General features: G+C 31.8%; 1 protein-coding gene across 1 annotated transcript; it reads right to left on the bottom strand.

The window, feature by feature from the left end:
* Positions 1 to 4210: 4210 nt before the first annotated feature.
* Positions 4211 to 7636, bottom strand: LOC105766306 (trifunctional UDP-glucose 4,6-dehydratase/UDP-4-keto-6-deoxy-D-glucose 3,5-epimerase/UDP-4-keto-L-rhamnose-reductase RHM1). The gene is made up of 3 exons (XM_012585711.2): positions 7468 to 7636; positions 5039 to 6611; positions 4211 to 4949 (listed from the first exon to the last, which is right to left on the bottom strand). The coding sequence occupies exons 2-3, from the start codon at positions 6596 to 6598 to the stop codon at positions 4506 to 4508; spliced, it is 2004 nt and encodes a 667-aa protein (XP_012441165.1). The 5' UTR covers positions 6599 to 6611; positions 7468 to 7636; the 3' UTR covers positions 4211 to 4505.
* Positions 7637 to 15531: the final 7895 nt, after the last annotated feature.

The following is a 15531-nucleotide window of genomic DNA, read 5'->3' as shown; positions in this document are numbered from 1 at the left end:
TAAAGTTAAACGAGTTGATAGTTGATGCATGAATATTTTAGTATGTCACCATGGCTAAATATATATGTAAATGTGTTCTGGTTGCTTTCATTTAATGTATGATATCATGTTTATTGGTAGTTTTCCGATCATTCACTAAGCTTGTTCAACTCACACACTCCATTCTAAACCATTGTAGATAATTAGCGTTGTGGTGTGAGTAGTGCGAAATTTCAAGGAAGTTATCCAAGCTAGGCTTATTGTTTGAGTAGGTGATATTATTGTTATTATTTTTGAACTGAGGGAATAAGGAAATGTGGTAGAGTTTTTGGCTAATTAATGTTACATCTTAAATGATTGTTTTGATTTTAGACCCGTAGGTTTGATAATTGATGTTATTATATTATTGGTTTTGTTTTGGTTTGAATTATTAATGTTGTTTTGAACTATTAGCATGGTTGTTTCGATGTGGAATATTGAAGTATGGATGCATGTTGAAGTGGTATGTGATTGAATATGCTAAATGCCCTATTTTGTTATAAGTTTTATTGATTTATACAGAGGCATCGATGATCGAGGCTTAAGTCTCGATATCCCCATGTTGAAACGAATGTGCAGGAAGTCAATAGCTTAAATTGATATTGATACCCTTCTTCAAGTATCGATACTCGGGGTGAAAATATAAATACTTTATGAATTGTATCGATAAATTGTTGGGTTTTAAATTTTACAAAGAAACAGAATGCTAAAAAGGTACTAATTTCCTAAACGGTATCAATATCCACTATGAGAAATATCGATACCAACGAGTGTGTATCGATACCTACGTGACTTTTTGGAAATTTACATTAAATGGTTTTTAAGCATGTTCTTAACTTGATACAAGGTCGTTTAATGTATGTTTAGTAAACTTTAATGTCGCCTAGGGTATTTTAGACTTTAAAATCCTATAAATGATTAAATGTGATGATGTTAATTTGTATGCAAATGAGACGGTGTGTAATGTGTGATGTTGTGACGTGTGATGTGGCGTCCTATTACTCGGGCTCGATGATTGAGCTGAGTATAGGGTACAAAATCTTGTTAGGATAACTATTAAATAGGATTGGGAGGGGATGTGGGTAGATTTTTTTTTTTTAAAAAAAGGTAAGGGAGGAAAGATTTCCTAAAAATCCTCCCACTAATTACAGTCCCCTTTTGCCCACTTTCCATCTCTTCCTCGTTCCGTTTTTCATTCTAGGCTATAATCTCCCTTGTTGCTGAATATTTTTCTTTGCTTTCACTTTTCTCTTCCTTTTTCTTATTTGTTTCATATTTACTTGGTAACAACCTTGTTTTCCTTTTTGTCGTTCCAACCTACTGAATTTCCGCTGTCGTTCAGATTAGATTCTTCCTTGTGCCGATGCAAGTCTCTAGTTTGGGTTTTGGTCATGAGCGTTTTGGGATCTTTCAGTACAGTATCATAACTAGCTCGGTCGCGAAGATCAAGAGGCGCACAACCATCCACTGACATTTTAGTTGTTGATTTACTGCTGAATTTCCAGGGGTAAGTGCTCAAATGACGGTTTAGGGGATTGGTTTTAAGTGTTAAGCACTAAACTTGTGTTTCAATTTGTTATTAGTTGCTAATTAGGTTTAGTTGTGAATGTCGTGTACAGAAATTATTGTTGTTGTGGTGCCAACATTGCAACAGAAATCTGGTGTGTTTCTAACCCTAAAACACTGAAAACGATCATGAAAATTTGGAATTTCGTGAAAATCTCGAAGCTAGCAGATTGCGTCACATGGCCATGTGGTAGGCCGTGTGGCAAATTGTGAGGGACATACGACTTCATCAAGTAGGGTGTGTGAGTCACACGAGTGTGTGGGCCCATTTTGAGCGGTTTGTTGGGGGCCCGTTTGAGCCAGAAGTGTGACTTTGAAATCAGATAAGTAGATACTTTAGTCTCTATATTTTTCCACTTCATTCAATTTAATCCATATCTCAAATTTTCAACTCCACATATCAATACATATCCATGTGACAATCATAAAAAGTATTTATTCAATATCAACTCCTTTTAAAAAATGGTCATTTTGCACTTTTAATCCTTTAGCTTTCAAAAATTTGCAATTTAATACTTACTAAATTTCATTATTCATATTTTCTCTCCAAATACTTAATTCACCTTTAAAATACTTATCATTTCTCAAAGACTAAAATTTTCGGGTATTACAATGTCTCATTATAAATAGCCATAATCTATATAACATAACTTTATGCTCTACAGAAATAAATATTTCCCTTAAAATATTATATTTCTGTATTTCTAGTATAAGACCAGGATAACACATAAAAATCAATTTCTGCATTATCTAATTTACAACAATTATGTGTGCAACAACGCGTTTATTGTTAAGGTTCATTTTATAATTAATTTATTGCGCCTCAAGATTAGCCGTGTTTCTCTTTGCTCTCGAGTCCTTACACGTCTTTGAGTACGATAAGTCCTAGCCATTTTCACCGCCCCTATTATATAAGAAGATACTATTACCATTATCACTTACATATGTCATTTACTTACAATTATTAACTATGCTTATATATAAATTAATCACCATAATTATCAATGATATACGTTTCCATGTTTAAAAACAAATCTAAATAAGAAACATAATTACAAACTCATAAAAAATATATATATATTTTAAAATATCATGGAATGAAATTGCTTGCAATGATTTGTAGGGATTTATCGTTTAATATTCCAACCTTGTGCACACACACACAAAAAAAAGGATAATAATTTACAATAAACTAATTAATTTACGTTTTTTTTAGTTGTTTTGGATTTCTTTTCTTCTTTATGGAATTTATATAGTAGAGACTGGGGTATTTGGAATTGTAGGATCTTGTCGGGAAAGAGAATCTCTGCAAAATCGGCACTAATGGCCTGCATTTGGCACAACCGTCGTTTCAACAATAAAAAAGAGGGGTTGCTCCCCTAGGTGCCGACTTAACCTATCATTTGGGTAAATAATACCCAAAAATAAATTATTAAAATATATTATTTTGGTAATTTTCCCTTATATTTTTTTATACTTTTTTTATATTAAACAATATATTACTAGCAACCAAATTATTTTGCATTAACAAAATATTCAAGTCCATGACTTTTCCAAGTGCTCTCTATAATAATCATTTGTTATAATAATCTCGTTTATAAGAGAATTAATTTTTATATTTTATTTTAATTTTTATAATATTTTTTATTTATAAACTACCATCTTTATTAAACTCATTTTCTATAACAACATACCTAAAATTTTAAATAAATTTACAGTTTTTTCATATAAGCGGCCTATTAACCGTATTTTATTGAACCTCAAGTTTTGACTTAGCTTGAGCTTGAATATTGATGTACAAAAACAAATTCTGGTTTATAAATAAAATAATTTTATTTAAAATATTATTTCAATAAAATGTTTAAATTTCACGTGACAAAATCTATTAATCATATTTTATTGAAGTAAAATTAAATATATCAATTTAATAAACTATTAAGTTCCCTAATTAAATATTCTACTATGCATTTGAAATATTATAAACTTATAAATTAATTACTTAAATTTAATAACTCATGATAAATTAATAAATTTAATTTGATAACTCATTGATTAACTGAATTGATTAAACTTATGAATTTTATAATTAATCATGTGAAAGAATATACAATAAAATATGTGTAAAAGTAATAATGAATATACATTTTTTATTTTATTAATTTGAGTTTTACAGTTTCCTTTTCAAATTCTATGGTAAATTTACAACAATTATCTCTTTATAATTATAAAGTAACAACTGTGTCAATAAAATTTTAACAAATAAATAAAGCTATTATAGAGGAAAAAATTCATGATTGATTATTTCCTTTTGTTATGTTATGCTTCCACTTATAAATTATAACCAAAGTTGAACAAGGGAAGGACAAAAAATGATGTAACAAATGGAATTATAAGATTATAGAGGTTTGCAACTGCAAACTAAACAGGAAAAAAAGGTGAAAAAAGCTCTGTTTTTCCCGTCGAAGTAGTGCAATATGCAACTAAATTCTAGTATATATATATATATATATATATATATATATATATTCAACTTTAATTGCACAAACACATTTGAACTCAAACCCATAAATTATTCACTCATAAATAAGAGATAAATGCAGTTTTTCCATAAAAGACAAGTGCATGATTATTGAAAACCATATATTTAACTAATTGTAATGTAAAAATAATACACCAGACAGCCTGCAGACGACACAAATTATGAAGTAGCTCATGAGAGTTTCTCCATTGAACGACTGCTAAGCAAACTAAGATACAACTCTGCTGCAGCTAGTAATGATGAAAGATGGAAAAAGAAAACCTATAGTTTTCGAGTAAAATTAATGAGTGGGCCAATAACAGTAACAAATGAATGAAACTAAACAGATATGCAGAGGTTAATCATGGGGTACTACTACAGCTGAAAAGCCTGTTTAAAAGGGTCAGGTTCTTTTGTTGGGTTCGAATACGTACTTAATCAGTGATTCCTTGATCGGTAGCAACTCAGGGAACTCTTTTTTCAACTTGGATGCGTCCATCTCGTTATTGCTTCGAGGGGCAACAATCACCTTGGCTTGCTCTTCCAATGTGAAGTTCGCCCACTGGAACTTCGGGTCAATGTACTTCTTGTACATCTCCAGGATCTCATTGTGGCTCACAACGCCAGGGTTCGTGAAGTTCCATATGCCTGTCAAGTTCCTCTTTGCCATCTCGATAGAAATCGGTAGAAGTTCGTCCAAGATTGTCATGCTGTTGGGAATGTTGACCACCTTGCTGTATCTTGAAATCTTGGTGATGAAGTTGCGAGGGTTGTTTAGGTCGGATGAGATTGGCATTCGAACTCTGAGGGTGCAGACATTGTTGTATTCTTTCAGCAACTCTTCAACCTAAAAAATAATAAGGAAGCAAATTATGAGCATTTAAGACATTAACTAACAGACAAATTGGATCGAATTAAAGATATCAATGTAGTTACCATAGCCTTGGTTTTTGAATAGAAGGAACCAGTGAAATTGGGTATGTCTTCCTCTTTAAATCCAATGCCAGAGCCCTGAGGATGTCCTGCATCATACTCGAATATACACCCAGTAGCAAAGTTCAACATCAAAAGCCCATGCTCTCGGCAAACATCAGCCAAGGTCAAGGTTCCGGCCACATTGGTGCGAATTGTTTCTGTTTTGTGGGATTCACACCAATCAACATTGGGTCTACCGGTCAAACCAGCAGCATTAAAAACATGGGTCGGTTTTATATTCCGAATATCTGCTGTAAGTGACGAACGATCTTCCAACCTTCCTTTTCCATATTCAAAGGGAATACCTTGCTTATCACATAACTGACCTAGTAGACCTCCGATCCAGCCAGTCCTGCCATAAATCAAGAACTTCAAGGCTGGTTTTTGAGAAGAGACACTACTTTTGGAGGTTGGAACTACCATTTGGGTCTGATTAGGAGAACTTATATACGATGTATCTTTTCCCTCTTCTGAATCAAATTGTCTCCCACCAGGCATCATCAGCATTCTCGGGTGTGGAAGCAGTGCGCCAGACACATCGCCCCACCAATCAGGATTTTGGGTGTACCATTCTATAGTCTTCTTCAACCCATCTTCCCACACAGTTTGCTCAGACCATCCCAAGTTCTTCAATTTCTGATCATCAAGAAAATACCTCTGGTCGTTGAATGGTCTGTTTTCAACAAACTTGATGCTTGTCTCCGGGTCCATTGAAAAAAGTTTGCATATGTCTTTGGCTACATCAATCACTCTCCTCTCCTTCTTTGTTCCAACATTATAAACATGACCAACTTCACCCTTGTGAAGAATGACCTCAAATGCCTCGGCCACATCCTCGCAGTATAAATAACTCCTCACGTTAGTACCATCCCCATGAATTGGAAGAACCTTCCCCCTCATTGCTAAGAGGATAAACTTAGGAATCAACTTTTCTGGGAACTGGTTGGGGCCATAAACATTGTTTCCACGGGTTGTAATCACAGGTAATCCATATGATCTACCATATGCCATTACAAGCATTTCAGCACCAGCTTTTGTTGCAGAGTACGGGTTTGTTGGGAGAAGTTGGGAAGCCTCGTGGTTTCCTACAACAGCATCCTCATCTGTCTCCCCGTAAACCTCATCCGTGCTTACATGGATGAACCTCCTGATCTGGCCAGTGACTTTGCAAGCTTCAAGCAGGACATGAGTGCCGTAGATATTGTTCTTGGTAAACTCAAAACTGTTCCCAAACGAGTTATCGACATGAGTTTGGGCTGCAAAGTGCATTATTGTGTCAATAGACTCAGTAATGAGGAGGTAGTTAACAAGGTCAGCACTACCAATATCCCCTTTCACAAACTTAAAGTTCGGCGATGACTGAGAGGGAATGAGGTTTTTCAAATTTGAGCAGTAATCAAGCTTGTCAAGTACAACAATCTTGTAGTCTGGGTAGTTGCGGACAAGCCGATTGGCAACATGCGATGCAATAAACCCAGCAGCCCCAGTTATGAGGATGTTCTTCGGGGTATAAGTAGCCATCGCGAAACCAATTCTACAGAAAAGGGAAAAAAACACACACAAAACATAATTTTAGAAGAATGGGAAAAGTTAATATAAAAACCTGCACCAACTTGTATTAACAAAAACATAAAAAGTAAACATAGAATCTATGGTCAAACCTAAAATAATAGGGCAAAAATCCGAAAGAAAATAAAGAAAAACAGACAAGAGCACCAACGGACAGAGTTAGCATAATTATATTCTAACAGAAGATTCCATTAGATCTCATTCTATAGAAACAAAATAAGAAAGAAGAAAAAAGCAACCTTAAAAACAGATCTGCACTGCAGTAAACATAGGTGGATCATGCCATCCAATGCAATTAAATCACATTATCTCACTGTTTTATATCAATTAATTTGCTTCTGTTCATTAAATTAAACTTTAATGATCCTCCATATAAATTGAACAATAAACTACCTAGAGCGGTCATTTAATTTTCTTTCTCAAGTCAATGTTTGCAATCAAAGTTCAACAAACAGAGAATAAATGATCAATAAATTTATGACTTTATCAACAAGATCCATCTTTAATTGCCAGATCCAACGTAAATAAAAAGTCCATCTTTTAAACCCCATTTCATTTCATTCAGATAGTAAGAGAAAGAGACCCAGATCCAACTAATGAGCAAATAAACGTAGCCATCAGTAACAGCTAAAAGAGCAATCCAAACATTATATTTTCTTACATTTGATAACAGATCTAAGAAAATTAAGAAATACCCAGATCATATAATGGCCGAAATCAATATAAAAACAGCAAATTTTCAAAGAAACGCAATCATCAATCATATTTGATCTTCCAACAAATCACAGTGGAAAAGAGAGAGACACAGTACTAATACTTACAAGATGAAGAGGAATCAATCAAAATCTAGATACAGAATGAGAAACACACAAATCTACAGAGAGAAATGGCTGAGGAAGAAAATTTGCAGAAGGAAAACAGCTTGAGGGAATTGTGGAAAGTTCATGCCTACGTGTGAATGCATATATTTATTTGTATATTACAGCATTATAAAAATGTAAAAAGTTTCAGATAGTTGGACGGAGCCATGAAATTATTTTAAAGGTAAATTTCCTGGTTGGTCAGTGCTTTTGTTATGTTCATCTAAAATAAAATGATCGTATTTTTGTGGTTTAATTTGCAAAGTATTTTATTTTAGTCATATAACTGTTAAATTTTACGGTAATTAATTGTATATGTTATATTATATTTTATTTTTATTTTAGTCATTTAACTTCTAGATCGATTCTATTTTGGTATTAAAAAATGTCTTCCATTTTAAGTATTGATCGGGATATAAAAAGTATTAAAGATTAAAGTAAAAATATTATAGAAACTAAAATGTTTAAAGGTATAAAAAGTCCTCAAACTTTTTAAAAAAATAAACAATTAAGCTCTTGCTTTTTCTTTCTTCAGTCAATTCGGTTTTAAACTTTTAAAATATATCAAAAAGACCCTCAAACTTCTTCAAAAAGAGCAATTAAGCTCCTATTTTTTTACACTCAATTGGGTACTTGAACTGTTAAAATGCATAAAAAATATCTTTTGACCATTAACTTTAATAGTTGACCATTAAAGTTAATTGCCCCTAATATTTTTCAGTTAGAGCCAACCCGTGTCACAACTCACAACCATAGCGTGACATGCAGGAAAAATTATAAAAAATAAAAATCAATAAAATTTATTAAATTTTAATAAAAAATATAAATATCATTAAAAATATAAAATTTTATAAAATTTTATAAAAATCATAAAAGATTATTAAATGTATATAGAAGATCATTTAACCATTAACTTTAACGGTCATCGTTGACCGTTAAAGTTAACAACCCTATTTTTGTTTTTAGTTAATGCTTTCACGTGTCGCAACACAATGTGACATGTGATGAAAAATGATAAAATTAAAAATCAATAAAGGTTATAAAAAAAATTATAAAATGTTTCTTTTGATATGGTAAGTTTTTTAATTCTTTTACAAATTTTATATTTCTTTATTTTTTTTTATAATTTTCTTATGACTTTATAATATTTTATAAACTTTTTTCTATATTTCTATATATTTTATAATTTTTAATAAATTTTTAATATTTTTTTACTAAAATTTAATATTTTTTTAGAACTTTTATTGATTTTTAATTTCTATCATTTTTTGTCACATATCACGCCGTGATTGTGGCACGTGGTGGTTTTACCTGATGCCTTTTGATGTATTTTGGCAGTTCAAATACCCAATTGAGCAAAAAAAAAAAGGGCTTAATGTTTTCTTTTTTTGAAAAATTTTGAGGGCCTTTTTGTGTATTTTAAAATTTCAAGTACCCAATTGAATGCAAAAAAAAATGGCTTAATTGCTTTTTTTTGAAAAAGTTTGAGGGCTTTTTATACCCTTAAGCCAAACTAAAATAATACTTTAAAAAATTGTCAAATTGTACTTGTCTACCCCTTGCCACAAGTTCAAAATTTCTTTTTTTCAATATTAAAATTTTAAATTTCAAAACATCAAAATCAATTAAATGAATTATTGAAAAATTATTCCTTAATAGTATTCATCGATTTGTTACTATAATATTGAAATTAATTTATTTAATCCCATTCTAAATTTTAAAACTTTATTTTACGTTTCCAAATTAAAATTAACTTAATTTACTCATCTTTAATAATTGTATATGAAACTCAAATTTCTTTTGATTATATGATCTTGAATCTTCTATACTAACCTAAAAGTAAAAAAAATTCCTTTGCAATTAATCAAATGTATCTTCCATGCCAAACAAAACCCAAAAAATTTAAAGTCAAATTTTGCTATTAGACTCTGTACTTTGCATAACTTGTGGATTTAGCACTTGTACTTTGATTTGGTCATTTCAGTCCCTGTACTTTTAGAATTTGAAAATTCTATTAAATTCATTAAGTTAAGTTCTATTTTTTTTTCAAATTTTGATACGTGAAACATATTATCACATGTGTAATGCTATGTCGATTGTTATTTCCATATATTACTCAAAAATAAATCAGTTAATAGATTTAACAACTGTCCTTTGCATTAAAATTGAAATTTTGAAATTAAAAAAATATAGCAACTAAGAACTATCCAGTTAGAGAATATAAATTAAATCTATAATTTTACGCATAATACAAGACTAATAACATAATTCAACCAAACATATTTAATTGCTACCATTTGGTTTAGACTAAAATTTTTAAATTCGAAAAGTACAGGGACGAAAAATGACCAAATTAAAGCATAGGTGCTAAATCCACAATTTACACAATGTACAGGGTCTAATAGCAGAATTTGACCTTTTTTTATCACTTCTTTACGTAAATGAAGAATAAGAAATTAATTTAATTAATTACAATATTTTTCTTTGCTTTTAGTTTAGCATAGAAGATTAGATATTATATAATAAAAAGAAATATAAGTTTCGTTGATAATTATTAAATATGAGTTATTTAAGTTTATTTCATTAAGAATAATTTGAAAACATAAAATAAAATTTTCCGATCAATACTTAAAAATATATAGATTTTTAGGATAACCAAAATGAAAGCGACCAAAAGTTGGGTGACTAAAATGAAAATATAAATATGATGTGACGCGTACAAATAACCTTCGATAAAAATTCACGTTAAGTGACTAAAATGAAAGTACCATAAAAATTGGATAACTAACTTGATAGTTTAAAAAAAATACTCTTATTGAGGTGATAGATTTACTAATCTTCTTGTTTCTTGCATGTATAAGGTTTCAAGGAAAAGTAAAATGTTAAATTTAACCCTTAATGTTTACATCTTTTATTAATTTGAATCTTATTTTTAAAATTAAATTTGGTCCTCAACTTTTGAAAAAATTAGTATTCAGCCATCAATATTTCAATATTTAAAATTAATGTTTTAGTCAACATTTCATTTTAAAAATAATTTAACTCTTTTTCAAATGTAATAGAGTATAAATATCCTCAAGTCTTTTCAAAATTTGAAATTTGCAAATTGATCCCTTGAAAAGAAGAAGAAATTGACAAATTAATCTCTCTTGAAAAAAAATAGATTAATTCACTTCTTATATTTTTAAACTGAGCCATTAAATATTTTCACTGATATGTATCAAGTATCAAACTATGATTGGTTGAATAAAAAAAGATATTCAAATATCTAAAAGTAAAATTTATAAAAAAAATCAATAAAATCATGAAAAGATCTTAGAAAATTACAAATTTTTTCAAAAACAAAAAAAGAATATTTTTAAAAATAAATTTTGCTTAAAATTCTTTAAAAATCATAATTTTAAAAATACAAATTAATATAAAAAGTTTTAAAATAAATTCAAAAAATTATTATATATTACAAAAATAAAAATAAATTGTAGGTTATATTTTTAAAAAATTATTAAATTATAAAAATTCAATAAACTTTTAAAAGATCCAAAATTTTGAAAAAAATGTATGAAAATTTTTGAAAAAGAAAAATGACGATTTTTTTGTAAGTAGCACGGTATCACTTTTAAATTTTGATTTTTTTCAAAAATAGTATAAAATTAAATAGCCATAATTGAAATTAATTTTGATATTTTCATAATTGACTGGAGTCCGAGATGAATCCAATTCAAAGTTCAAATTTGTAATTCAACAATCATAATTGAGATTAATAATTAATATACTTTTATGATATTACTTAAAAGTAATTAATAATAATTTTTGGGCAAAATACCAATATATAAAAGTCCTTTTTTTTTAAATTATTGAAATGGACCCGATAAAAAATTAATTACAGGAATGGTCCAATTCTCCGAAAATGCGTCCACGTCAACCCGTTGTCAGGTGACGAGGTAGGAAAATGCTTCCTCAAGGGAGCGCTTTGCCTACGTGGACATAAAGTGTGCCCTCAAGGACGCGTTTTGCCCGTGTCTCTTGCTGGTTAGGGTTTTAGGTTTTTGTTTTAGGGTTTAGGGTTAGGGTTTTATGGTTTTTAGATTTAGGGTTTTAAAGAAAAAATTAAATAAATAAGGGATTAGGGTTTATTAATTAAATTAATTATAAAATTTTCAAAATTGGATTAGGTTTCATGTTTATGGTTTTTAAAGAAAAAATCAATTAAATTAGGGTTTAGGGTTACTTGAGTAAATTAATTAAATTTTTTAAAAAAATCAGATTAGGCTTTAGTGTTAATTTAAAAAAGCTCCCATGTGGACGCTCTTTTGCTACAGTAGCTCGTGAAAAAATAATTTCGAGAAGACGTTTCTAACCAAATAGTGTCAAAAACGCTTTAAGCAGGATGCATTGTCAGCAAAAGTACTGAAAGAAGCTCCCACGTGGACGCGCTTTTGCTACAGTAGCTCCAGAAAAAATAATTTCGAGTAGACGTTTCTGAGCAAATAGTGTCAAAAACACTTTAAGCAGGATGCTTTGTCAGCAAAGTACTGAAAGAAGCTCTTACGTGGACGTGCTTTTGCTACAGTAGCTCCTGTTTGGCTTAAGGCTATAAATGAGGCAAAATTTTTCTCAGATTGCATAAGTTACAGCAAAAAAATTTAGAGAGTCTAAGAAGGATAGAAATTGAAGATGAGTGAACGTATTAGTGCTGTTATTTACTATGATAGTGAGGTTCATCACACCGAGAACGGTGTTGTTTTTTTATTGGAGAATACAGTACGACCGATTTTTAACTAGAACATAGATTTGACAGAACTTCGTAAAATAATTAGGCATAAAATATTTGGAATGACGCCAATGAAAATTCTGTCTATTACATATCGATTTTGTTCTTCTATTGATCCGGTGACATATGACTCGTTCGACGTAAAAGGTGCTCGTAGCTTGGAGGCAATGGTGCAGACTCATCTCGCTAGTACAGCACTCTATATGGAGTTATATGTACAATTTACATCGCCAAATATGCACTTGCGACTGCTGTTCAAGAGGTATACACGACCCCTGCCCGACACTCGGTTATATATACAACGTAAGTGGCCGTTTGTATCGCTTGCTCCCTTTAAGCTATTACCGAATAGAGAAATGCGTCGCAAACCAAAAGGGTCGACCTTGCTCGACTAGAATACATAATGATATGGATATCCGAGAAACAACCAGTTAACAAAAGTTGTGCGGATGGTGTAGGAACCCAAGCCATACAAGCCGATCATGCCCTAATCGCAATAGTTGAACGTTGTTGTAAAAAATTTGTATTATTTATATTTTTTTAAATTTAATAATATAGAAATTTTCAGAATATTGACTTATTTAAAAGAAAATATATTTTATTAAAAATATTAAAGTAAATTACAATTACTTTATTCAAAACAACGTTTTATTTTATTAAATGAAATAATATAGAAATATTCAAAATATTGTGTTATTTAAAAGAATTTCTATTATATTAAAAATGTAAAAGTAAATTTCTATTTTATTACATGAAATAATATAGAAGAATTTCTATTTTATTACATCAATTAATATCAAAATATTCAAAATATTTATACAAATATATTAAAGTAAAAATCAATCTCCGTGTCCGCCGAATTCATTACCACATGGCAGCCGTCGACGATTACGCGCTGGTTTCCTTCTTTGTCCAGCTTCCGACGGAGGTTGTAGTTGTTCTGGCAGGGATTTTGGTTCATTCGGTAGGGGATCTGGTTGTCGGTGTTGGGACGATGAGCCACCTTGATAGAATAGTGACTGTGGAGGTGTTTGCATCACCAACAGCGAAGCTGTTTGAAACCCATATGGTGATGGAGATATGGTGATAGGCATTGGTAAAAAGAAGAGCTCCCCGACGGCCCCTCATGCGATCCCTCGTGCGACGGTGGCCTATACATCAGCGGTCCACTCGGCATAATTTAAAATGGAGATGAATCGGGCCATTGACTCCAACCTGCCACAGGACTAGAAAAAGGAAACATATAAGCGTTAGGATACATAAAAGGGCTAAGATGCGCACCTGACATCATCTGAAAAGGCTATGCTGTTGGTGTCGTCGTTTGAAGTGTTGGGCCCGGTAACTATGTGGGTGCTGTTGCTGGGCCTGGTGATGAGCCAGGTGATTGTGATGGGCCTGCGTCGTCGTCCCTTCTTCTTGGATTTAAAGGGCCATGTCGTTCCCTTTGGACACGCAATTTCGCTGCCTCTCCTCTGCTGACAGTATATACGGCTTGCCATGGATCCTAAACCATGGCATGTATTCTGGCACGAACGCTAACTCTGGAACAATGATCGGTTCTTGAGTAGGTATATAATCATACCGATCTTCCCACATTTGGATGTAGTGTGACCAGAATCTTGGCCAATCCGTATGCAATTGTCGTAGGTCGATTTTGTGATTATCATCCAACACCTCAGATGCCACAAGAATCAGTTACCGGAATCCAAATTGCCGTAATACTCTGTCCGACTGGTGCATCTCCACGGTCGCAAAGTTTACCAATTGGACTTTCACATGCCAAGCGTTTGGATTTTGGAAGTACTCATCCGGAATTACTGCCCGAATTACCGGATCCTCGTATAGTGTCCATTGAAACTATATGAATATGATGGAAATATTAGTTATATACATAATACATAATACTAAATACTAAATACTAAATACTAAATACTAAATACCAATCGACTATCTCATGATGGAAATATCTATTTTATTTAATACTTACTTGTGCTTCCGACCATTGGTCTAATAGAAGTCGTATCTCTTCAAGAGAAGTAGGTAATCGAGCATAACTTGCCGAATGGTTCCACCTAATTAAATAAAGTTTTAGCATTCGGTTATATTTTAAATCTACATAATAATTGTAAAATCTAATATAAAATTTACCTCGTTATGAGTGGGAATGTATACGGGTGGTCCACTCGAGAACGTAAAAATGGAAAGCGAAACCGTGCCCATGACTGCAGTAGTGATAGACAACCTCCGATTTTCGCTTTATTCGGTCGCGTCGCCCCGCACATCTCCTGGTACAATGTTGCCAACACGGCAGACCCCCAACTAAATTCACCAGTTGCTCTAAAATCAACGAGTTTCAGCAGCCATCTTAGATGTACAAGGTTCCGTGACAAGTCCGACATCAGATAACCTCCAATTATTTGAAGAATGTATGATCGAGCATATCGGATTTTTTCCAGTTCGGTAGAATCATCATCCGGCTCCTAGAATGTGTCCCGTAACCCGCCCATCTCGATCCAACCTCCGTTAACATTCTCCGAAATAGCGCCCAAAAGCTTGTAGCATACCGCTCCCCAATCACCTGATTGAACAGACCCGGTGACCGCGTACCCGTCCACCGGCAATCCCAATTGCAAATTTATGTCTTCCAAAGTGATAGTGCATTCTCCACATGGAAGATGGAATATGTGCGTCTCAAGTCTCCACCTCTCAATCAACGCACTGATGAGTTTCGGGTCCAACTTGTATCCCCGGCCTACCATCGCCACGTGCCAAAAAGCCACTTCTCGCTAGTAATTCTCTACCAATGGTGATGGAGGACCATGCATATTACGGATATAGCATTGCAATATCCGATCTACAGACTTTTATAAGAAATAATAAAATAAAAAAATATTTAAAAATTATAAGAAACTTCTAATAAAATAAAAATTATTTAAAATTGCATAAATCAAAAAAATCTTAAATAATATTTAAAAATTAAATTTAACACTTACCATTTTCATTTTTTCGACGGATATGTGCTTGTTATCGAGAAGAATTAATTCTCCGGCCATTGCTAACACGATCAAATTTTTATGATTTAAAAAAATTCAAAAAAAATAAAATTAAAGCTTTTTTTAAAATAATTAAAAAAATTAAAGCATTTTTAAGAGGAATTTGAGAGGAATTTGAGAGGAATTTGAGAGAATATTGGAGAGAAATTGAGAGAAAGGATTTAGGTGTGAAAAAAATAAAAGGGGGTTTTTATTTTTTGA

This window comes from Gossypium raimondii, chromosome 5, assembly GCF_025698545.1.
Source record: "Gossypium raimondii isolate GPD5lz chromosome 5, ASM2569854v1, whole genome shotgun sequence".
NCBI lineage: Eukaryota > Viridiplantae > Streptophyta > Magnoliopsida > Malvales > Malvaceae > Gossypium > Gossypium raimondii.
This window is presented reverse-complemented; position numbering and strand designations above follow the sequence as displayed.

Coding starts and splice junctions, on each gene's coding strand:
- LOC105766306 (XM_012585711.2), bottom strand. CDS start 6,598: ATGGCTACTTATACCCCGAAGAACATCCTCATAACTGGGGCTGCTGGG. Junction 4,950..5,038: donor ATTCAAAAACCAAGGCTATG/GTAACTACATTG, acceptor ATTATTTTTTAG/GTTGAAGAGTTGCTGAAAGA.